The 9,958-nt window shown below is 33.9% G+C and overlaps 1 protein-coding gene and 2 non-coding genes across 4 annotated transcripts; 1 reads left to right on the top strand and 2 right to left on the bottom strand.

The window, feature by feature from the left end:
• Positions 1–1,584: 1,584 nt before the first annotated feature.
• On the bottom strand, positions 1,585–6,584 carry LOC123314994 (lymphocyte cytosolic protein 2-like). 2 transcript variants are annotated; one of them, XM_044900512.1, is made up of 4 exons: positions 6,427–6,584; positions 3,749–3,926; positions 2,773–3,032; positions 1,585–1,833 (listed from the first exon to the last, which is right to left on the bottom strand). In XM_044900512.1, exons 1-4 carry the CDS (start codon positions 6,461–6,463, stop codon positions 1,769–1,771), a joined length of 540 nt encoding a protein of 179 aa, XP_044756447.1. In that variant the 5' UTR covers positions 6,464–6,584; the 3' UTR covers positions 1,585–1,768. The 2 variants fall into 2 exon arrangements, with proteins under 2 accessions (XP_044756447.1, XP_044756440.1); XM_044900505.1 differs by having other exon boundaries at positions 3,749–3,942; positions 6,427–6,582.
• On the bottom strand, positions 4,100–4,171 carry Trnae-uuc. The gene has a single exon. It is a non-coding gene; the product is annotated as a tRNA-Glu (tRNA).
• On the top strand, positions 5,856–5,927 carry Trnae-uuc. The gene has a single exon. It is a non-coding gene; the product is annotated as a tRNA-Glu (tRNA).
• Positions 6,585–9,958: the final 3,374 nt, after the last annotated feature.

A 9,958-nucleotide genomic window follows, 5' to 3' on the forward strand; every position in this document is an offset into this window, starting at 1 on the left:
TCTTGTACTAGTGTTTTTTGAGACTAGCATGTGGGAGGTAATCATGAATGGTGAGGGTGGAATAAAAAACGGAAAATGCTAATCGATTTTATATTTTACTGAGCACTCTACGAGAGATAACAAATGTTTTGCTTCTGATAAACCCAGCTGTGGATTAAAGCTGTGGAAGCCTAGTTTGCACAGCAAGATAAACTATAGTTTCAAAGAAATTCAATGAATTTATTGTTTTTCTTGAGAAAGACCAGCATTTCTCAACAAATAATATATCATCGTAGTAGTCACTTCTTCGAGTGGGAATCTTTACAACGTTTCGGTAAGAGAACGTCCATAAAGGTACTTTCCAAACTGGAGTGTGTTATAATTAGTAGATTATGTACATGTATTCGAACGCCCTCTTGTTTACATTACCTAACTACCTTATCTGCATCTTATTAAGGTTTATTTCGTATTGTTCCAGACGCCTTATTTGGAATAGTCCGTGTAGAGTGATTCACAATAGGAGTTTGTTTTCTGCTAAACTGTTGTTGCTTGACAAATGTATGATATGTATATAGGGATATATTAATAAAATAGTAGAAATTGTGCCGCAACGGCTTCTTGTAATGGTGAATTAATTGAAATGTTGTTTCAGAATTATGACTGTAATTTTGAGATTTCGAAAGTGTATAGATCCAGAGAATGGAAGAATGGTACGTTCTCATTTCTGTTTATGGCATCTATTTTGTTTCTTTATCGTGGTAGATCTATGACCAGAAAGTTTCTTCTGTGATACAATTTCCAACAATAGAAATGAAAAACTTGTATGAAATGTTTTGCCAGACATTTTGTTATACATTTTAATATCAAGAATATACTTCAGTTTCTGAAGAGCTACTCTAAATACTTCTTTTAACATAACCCATCTGCTAGATTTGGATGATTTCAAGTCCGGCGATCTTTGGGGCATCGCACAGATGGTCCATAAAATTTGACTGCTTCATTTAATAGATTTTTATTGATCATTACCTCCATCCATTCATTTATCGTTGAAGGATGTTAGTTTTTCCAACTAGACAAGTTCATTCAAGATGAGTTCTGCATCGGAATTGGATCTAATCGATTCCCCATTTCCAAACGGTGCTAAACACTTACAGGATGAGCATTCTAAACGATTTCTATTGCATCACCAAGGTCGTTCAGATTGTGATCTCATTTACTTACTAAAAATTCATGAAACCATTATCCGTGCACTCCTGTGTAATTATAAACTAGATCTGCGAAAATATGACGATCTTGGTTTATTGAATAATAGTTACCTAAGTGTTCGAATGTTATCATCCTCAATAAAGAGAATTGCCAAGGCTGAATTAATAGGAGCATTCGTGATCACTTCTTGCTTCTTGGTTATTAATCCATGATTTGGACCTTCGACTGTGCGTTCTTCACTCTGAGAACATCATGAGGAAATGATTTTTTACCGCACGAATTATAGATACGGATTTACAAAACTTGTGTTTTCAATATACGACAAATTTAACAGATGACTGACATTCTGTAAGCAGCAAACGCTTCACTGCTTAGAAATCACCTATAGTTAAAATTCAATTCGATTTTATAAGTTTTATTAATCAATAAAGAATGTTTTTAATGAAATATAAAACAATATACAAGGATAGTTCGATTTAAACGATATTTGATACCAATACATTACAAAATGAAGTGAAACATCGAAACTTTATACAGCTACAAATAAGTGAAAACCACAAATTTCATAATCCATCTTCAGGTTTCACCTAACTGGATGATTCTGGTCTATAAATGTCTTCAGTGGAACCTTCAGTATGTCAGTCTTACCTGGGAATAAAATGAATTGAAAGGTTTCAATTTGAGAAGTAAATGTCTTGGAGAAGTTGTACCTATATGATTTTTGATCATTTTTATATCTTGATCATTTTTAAATCTAAAAATTCGAACGATTTGTGAAATAATGTGGTTTTGTGAAGCTATACTGAAATTAATGGAAATAATCACTGGTTTGCGATAAAAAGTCCAATGGGGAATTCTCCTATTTGGGTTATCATAGCATATGCAAGTTTAGACTGAATAATTATGAGTTTCATTCTTGAATTTTTCAAATTCACCGCGGAAACTATTCAAAATCATTCTTCAAATATGAGGTTTTAAAATTTAAATCGCTTCGTTTCTAGTTCACGATTTGACAACAGCGCCTACTAGAAAATAAAAAAAAACAATGGCTTGATTATAAAATAACAGCTGTTAATCTACTGCCATCATAAGGCGCGTACTGACTGGCGAGCCTCAACAGCAACCGGCCATAAAAATCCCATAAAATTTTACGACTTTCCTCGTTCGTCGCAGACTGCACAGACAGCCATCTTTGTCTATCTCATCTAGATAGTGTATTTGTTGTCCTTTATCATAAACGCATATTTCAGTCGGTGTTGCCAACTTGTGCAATAGAAACGAAACGCTTGAAATTTTAAATACCCATTTTTATTTTTCATTTTTAAGTACTTAAAATAATTGTTTTTTGGAAACGGTTGAAATGGATATTTCAAAATGTGACGTTTCAAAGATGTTTCATAAAAAATACATTAATTTCGTCAGAAGGAGTATTCCCTATTATCAAAACGCCAAATGTTTCAAGCAGTGGTGTTTGTTGATATAAAATAGGTATCTATATCTTTATAATTGTATTATGAGCTATACGTTTGAAAGAAAACTACTCATTCTTATTTGAAGAGGGGAAATAAAATCATTTTTCGATATTACCTTTGTAATAGTCCAGCAAATCCTTAACAGTCTTAAAATAGAGATTCCACCCTAAAGTGAAATATCCGTTTTCGTCTCTCCTTATCCTATAATGGTAATTTTCTTTTTCAGCAATTCCATCTGGTGGTTTATGTTTTACTGATATAATATAGGGGTAATCTGTATCGACATCAGTGGCCCTTCTCACTAGAAACGTGCCGTTTCCCTCAAGTCTCAATAGTTCGTGAGCTTGCATTCTTGAAATATATCCAAAATACCAGCTGAAAAAATTGAATCACTAGCAAAATAACGGAAATAAACAATGGATCGGTATACTCAATACAAAACTCTTTGATCAACTATATCGATTGTCTTTCATTATACACTGTAATACACAAAATACATTTCCCAAATATATTAGAATTTGGTAAGAAAATGCTACAATAAGTTCCCCCTAATTGAGGAGTTCATCAAGCAACATTGTACCAAGAACAGGGGTAGTTGAGTTGAGTTAGGTTTTTTAATATGGGAACCCTAACCTTTTATACCAGGAATCAATATAACTTTTATTGCTGCTTTAACTTATTGAATTCGATTTCTTACACTTTTTTATGTATTTTGGGGTCAGTGGCATACATTTTCGGAGTTATTTATGTTTTCAATGTGTTTTCGAAAACATGACTTCTCCGTAGTAATAGATAAATATGAATACCAATTATCAAAATTAATTAATATGTAATTGATACGTTCTTTTATGAAAGGACATGTTTTCGATAACACTTCATAAACATCAATCACTCCTAAAGCGTGTATTGAACTCAAAAATGACACTTCTATTAATATTATTAGATCTATTAATATTATTCAATAAGAAACTCCTGAATGCTTATGAAAAGTAGGGCAATTCAGAATTAAATTTTTATTTTCCACAAAATAGTACCTGAGTATTGAAGATATTAATTTTGTGCCTTAAATTTCACAAATTCAGTTTACTTACTTGTAGGGAGTAAGAGGATCTGGACCATTTGGAGACGATTGAGTAGATAACTGATTGTTTTCTGAGCATTGTAAGGAGTAGGATGTTGTGTATGTACTTTCTCTATTGTTCAAAGCTTCCCTTTCGTTATGATCCGCATCACCACTAACTGATACATTTGTTACAATACTTCTGTGATCTGAAATATCCGAATCCTTATTTCATTCCAACAGGATGATTATGATGTGAATTTCAATTGAGCTTATACTGAGTGAACCATGTTTTAGCTGAAACTAGAAGTTTTTCATGTTTAAAAAAAAATTCAATTCATCAACGGATTTTTGACATTCGATCCCTGAAGGCAAAATGTTTTTCCGGTACCGGGAATCGAACCCGAGCCTCCTGGGTGAAAGCCAGGTATCCTAGCCACTAGACCATACCGGATTTATATCCCACAGAGCGTGTTAACTGGACACTAATCTGAAAATAACACCATGACTCTGAACATATGCCAAATACAATACAGAGTAGAGTGGGCCATTGAAAACTGAACAGCGGCTATGTAGGCCGGCAGAATCGAATTAAGTATACAGGGTGAGTCTTTTACCCATACAAATATTTTAAGAGTAGATTCTTGGAGTCAAAACAAGTCACTTCTTTTCCACAGACTGCTGAAAAAAAATCACACAAACTATTTTATTGAATGAAAGGAATTTCGAAATAAAGTTTTTGGTTTTTGATTAATTTGATGAATTTTTTCGAACACAAGATATCACCCACGTCTTTCATTTTTCTCATAAGGACCATGACGTATCATAAAAATACCAAAAATTCAAAGAACCCAACTCTTGAAACTAAGTTGGACGCTATCTAATGAATAGGTATTTGAAGATTTTGTAAAATAAAGTATTCTTCATATTTTCTCCTATAATACGCCGTTTTTGAGTAATTTGATGTTCAAAAATTAAAAGGTACCTTGCCTGAATACAACTCCGTTTAAAAGATCCACGGATGCACATTATGAAAACCCAAAATAACGCTCCAACTGAGTGTTACAACCCCAACCCTATATTTCGAATAGGGAAGATGGGGTGAGTGATACCTCATTTGAATGACCTTTCTATTCTGAGTGTAGCATATTTAATTTTTTTTCATTCAATTAATTCGTTTTTAGATATTCCAATTTGAATTTTGTACAGAATTGGTCATTTCGTTAAACATTCTGTGTGAATCAATATTTGAACTCTAATTTATTCTATGTTTATTCGTTAACTGCCATACACTAGATGTCAAAATGTTACTGTTTGTTTCTTTTATTCACAATTAAGCTATAAATAGTTTACGCATAAGAATTGAAATACTTTCTGCATTTTTAAAAAATAACCAGTGCGGAAAGCGTACAGCAGATTTTTTTCCAAATTGCAAAATTTGATTAATTCACACAGCATGCTTGAAGGGAAAACCAACGTTGTTTAAAATTTAAATATCAATATTTCGAAAACGAATGGATTGAATGACAAAAAGAATAAAAATGCTGAACTCAGAATAGAAAGGCGTTTCAAATAAGGTATCACTTACCCCATTTTTCTATTCAAAATATGGGGGTTGGGGTTTTCACACTAACGCTACAGTTTTGAATTTCATCCTAGAACACCCATCAGCACTAAAATTAATTCACAGGCGAAACGATCTCAAGTAACCAGCGTCCCAAACGCGTGCCTTGTACTAACGCAAAAGCAGAAAGCTTCGTTATTCCTTCTATGAACTCAACAGTTCCTGTAACGATCACATTTCAAAAGAAATTGTCCCCTTGAATCAAAAATCGGCGTGTTTCAGCGTTTGTATATAATTTTTTTCTGCCCACTTCAAATAAGCCTCTATTTCGAAGACTGTCATGGATTTCGACTCCAGGGTGATACTCAATCATAATAATGAGGATAAATTCATTTCATTCACTCAATCATAATGTGAAGTAAATAAAGTCCTTCTAAAAAATTTTACTTCATTGAAGCATCGTGTTCGATAGCTCACTCTACTCTGTATAGACAAGACAATGTATGGTGTATTTTTAGAGTCATGGTTTTATGTTTAGATTAGTGTGCAGTGAACAAGCTCTGTTGGATATAAATCCGGTATGGTCTAGTGGCTAGGATACCTGGCTTTCACCCAGGAGGCTCGGGTTCGATTCCCGGTACCGGAAAAACATTTTGCCTTCAGGATATTGAATATCAGAACCTCAGAAATCAACTGTTCGATTGAAATATTCTGGTAACGCATGAAAAACTTCTAGTCCAGCTTAAACATGGTTTTTGCTTTCATCCACTGATTGTCCATAGCTTCTCGTTGAAAGATTGTATATTAGCACAAGTATTAATGGCCTTGCATACTCAATGGTCAAAGTGAGAAAGAATGGTTACGTATTTTAAAGCAATTGAGGAAAATCAATGAGAATACCAAAGCCGGAATTAATGATGCTACGGAATTATGATTTCAAACCAACACTGCAATTAATGTGACAATGAATAAAAATATCAAACGTTTTCATCATTAAATGGATTTGCCAAATTTCCCAATCCTTTGAAGTCATTCATCATGAAGAATAGAGTAGAATATCTCTATTAATTCATCGTTCCATAAAATCACCAATAACGCAATATAAATTGCTGCCAAATCATAACTCAGTTCTAAATCAAACCAACCTTTTTTCCTCCTGCAAACACAACAACAAAAGCCCATTCTATCTGCACATAATCCACTATTTCACGAAACATTAACTCGTACAAATTAGCTGAGAAAATTGCTACGAATTCAGTATTCCATGTTTACAGAATGAACAGGGAATACATAATGAGAGATAAGTTATCTTCAATATACAGATCAAATACTTTTATCGCACGAAATGCAATTCGAATTTGTACCCATTATTATTATTATTGGATGTTGATTCATCGATTGATTTGATTGAATTAGGTCAGGATGTCCGCAGACGGGGCTAAAAATGTATCCTGCTATAGTGTATAGGTATTTCCATCTATACAGGGTGTATTTGAAGGTGACTCTTTTTTTTAAACAGAAGGTAGAACTGGTTTAAATGAAGCGTTTCACAAAAATCACCTATACAAAACTTTCAAAATGACAAAGTTGAAAAAAAATTGAAAATGATCACTGAAATAGTTCCTAATAAGACTCTAGACCGTTTGTTAGCTGAATTATCGCAAAGCAGTGAGAAAAAACTTATCCCCTGATTCGACCACGTGGTTTCGTTTAGGATATTGACTCGTTCGATATTTACGTGGCAATGAAAATGGAAACTTAGGATTGCCGAATTGTTCTCATTATCTTTTAGTAACTTACACGATTTTATGAAATGGCTCATTTCGATACCAACTGACAGAAGTGTGAAAAATATAATAATACTTCAAAATCTCACCAATAAAATTCTTCTAAATTATTCAAGAAGTTTTTCACAATGGGCATCACAATCTTCTTGTTCGAATATTCCAATAATCGTGGATAAAATGGGATGAAACGGGAAAACATTATAGCACCTTTTTCAACATAACTAACATAAGCACTTTCAAGAAACTGCCTCGATTTTCTGCAATTTTTTTCACCCTAAATTGCACGATACAACAATTATGATTCTCTCAAAAGTGACCTGATGCATCTAATCCGATGAACTTGGTACTGAACCATTCATTGTCCAGCCATATGTTTATGTTTTGTTTCGTTTTTGCGATGCCGAAATCCCCTTCCACAGTCCAGTATCTACTTGAAATAGGGAATACTCCTTCTGACAAAAATGATGTTTTTTTTATGGAATATCTTTGAAACGTCACATTTTGAAATAATCATTTCAACCGTTTCCCAAAAAAAATTATTTTTAAGTACTTAAAAATAGGTATTTAAAATTTAAAGCGTTTTGTGTCAATTGCACAAGCTGGCAACGTCGACTGAAATATGCGTTGATGATAAAGGACAACAAATATTATACATTATCTTGATGAGATAGACAAAGATGTCTATGAAGTCTATGAAGTCTGCGACGAACGAGGAAAGTCATAAAATTTAATGGGATTTTATGGAGGTTTGCTGTTGAGGCTCGCCAGTAAGTACGCACCTTAATGGCTGTAAATAAACAGCTGTTATTTTATAAACGAGCTGATCGGACATTGTTCTTTTTATTTTCTGGTAGGCGCTGTTGCCAAATCGTAAACTTGAAACGAAGCGATTTAAATTTTAAAACCCCATATTTGAAGATTGATTTTGAATATTTTCTGTGGTGAATTTGAAAAATTCATGAATGAAAATAATTATTCAGTTTAAACTTTTTGAGGAAAATTCCCCTTTCAATGAAATTTTGTCGAATTTCTAGAGGTTATATCTCAACCATCTTGGATATTTTATATAGACAATTTTTTTTAAACGACTTATTTTGATGAGTTTTCTGTCAAAAAAGCCTTACTCTCAAAAACACCCTGTATAAACATAAAAAATACCATAATTCATTTCACTGGATTCATGCTTATTTTACCATCATTGTTAATCGAAATTAAACAAATGATTAGCGACAGCTGAAAAATTGCCTGAGTTTGACTAGACAGGATTTTGATATTATTTTGGTGATGTTTGATGTTCACTGCGAGATGCAAAGCATTATCCTTTGTCTGAATGTCACTGGCACAGGGTGTGAGTAAGACAGATTCCCAAAAGAATTTGGACCTAACAAAGTTTTTTGTCGTGCTAGGTGAATTGTTACGTCAGCACCTCGAGATGTCTTTACTACTTTTCGAATAAAATACGAGGTTATGCAAATATCGCCATTTTATGAAATCACCTGTTTTTCTAGCTTTAATTTCTACGTTTCTTCACCGACATTGGATTTTTCGCCAGTGGTGAAAAGAGCCATCTAGTAGTCTTCACGTAACTGGCGCAGGATAGGTTTTTTAAGCTCTTCTTGTTGTACAGGGTGTGAATATAGGGAAGGGATAAATTTCTATTTATACCTTAGAATTTAGAAATAAAATAAGGGCAAAGACGTCTTATTTGTTGACCTAACAATCCACCAAGTATAAAAAAATTTCGTAAGGTCTTCTACTATTCCCAGAATTTTTGGCTTACACTCACACCTTGTTCTACAAGAAGGGATTTGAAAAAACCGGCATACAAGAGATAGAATGCATCTCAGGGTGAAAGTCCAATATCTCCATCTCCAAAGAAATGTCGAAGTTAGTCATACTTGGGCAATTTTTAAACTGCTCCACTTCGTTTGTTGCTCGGTTTATTCCAACCATAGAATCTTTAGCTCAAAATATGAAGAATTAATCCAATAAACCTATGTGAAATATGTGTCTGTCGGATTCTGAGAGTTTCAAACTATTTTTGCTCCTGGAAAGTAAAAGACAAGAGATGTATGGTTGTGCATGGTGGTCGTGGTGTAAAAAAGTTTCTGTCGATAAATTTACCTTCAACGGAAATTGAATAGAATTAGCTTTGTTGAATCTGAGACTTCGTTACCAGAATCAACTAATCATTTGCCTCACCATTTACAGCCTCCACATCCTCCCAGAATTCACAGGTACCTGCGGTAACTTATATGGTCTCTGAATATTTATCAGAGCAACACTTTATTAGACATGGTCGAATTCGAGAAAACCTACGATACCCTTCCATTGTTGTGTGAATAATCGTTTCACCCGGACGACTCTACCATTCGTTTATATTACCATGTGTGAAGTTATCATAAAATGAATTTTACGACGGTATATTACAGCTCGTCTTGGCTTAAAATTGCTTCTTCGAATAATTATTGGATGTCGTATCATAAAATCTCATGGTTTGAATTGCCGGAGTAGCTGCTACGTGTACTCGATGGAGCGTTTGAGTGGTTTGTTTTCGGAATCTGGAATACGGAATCGGAAAAAGGACGCCGATTAAGGAAAGCTCGAGAGATTCGCCAAAGACGTTGCGGTCGTAAAATCCTGTCATTTTTGGATAAGGAGCATTGAAGATTGATTTTCTCCTTCGCGGAGTTGAGGTCTATGGGTGGGTGCCGTTTATTTCTATTTGATTCGACCTGTTGAATGATGTCGCATTGCCACTCCAACAAATTGCAAAGATAAATAAGAAACAGAATAAGTTATTGAAATAGGCTTTCATTCCAGATATGAAATTTTAATATCTTAGTATACAGGCTGAGTCTTTGACTGGTACACTTTTTTTTCTATACCA

The sequence above is a fragment of the Coccinella septempunctata genome, chromosome 1 (assembly GCF_907165205.1).
Source record: "Coccinella septempunctata chromosome 1, icCocSept1.1, whole genome shotgun sequence".
NCBI lineage: Eukaryota > Metazoa > Arthropoda > Insecta > Coleoptera > Coccinellidae > Coccinella > Coccinella septempunctata.

Coding starts and splice junctions, on each gene's coding strand:
- LOC123314994 (XM_044900505.1), bottom strand. CDS start 6,498: ATGTTTCGTGAAATAGTGGATTATGTGCAGATAGAATGGGCTTTTGTT. Junction 3,943..6,426: donor TGTTTGCAGGAGGAAAAAAG/GTTGGTTTGATT, acceptor GAATGAAATAAG/GATTCGGATATTTCAGATCA. Junction 3,033..3,748: donor GATCCTCTTACTCCCTACAA/GTAAGTAAACTG, acceptor CAATTTTTTCAG/CTGGTATTTTGGATATATTT.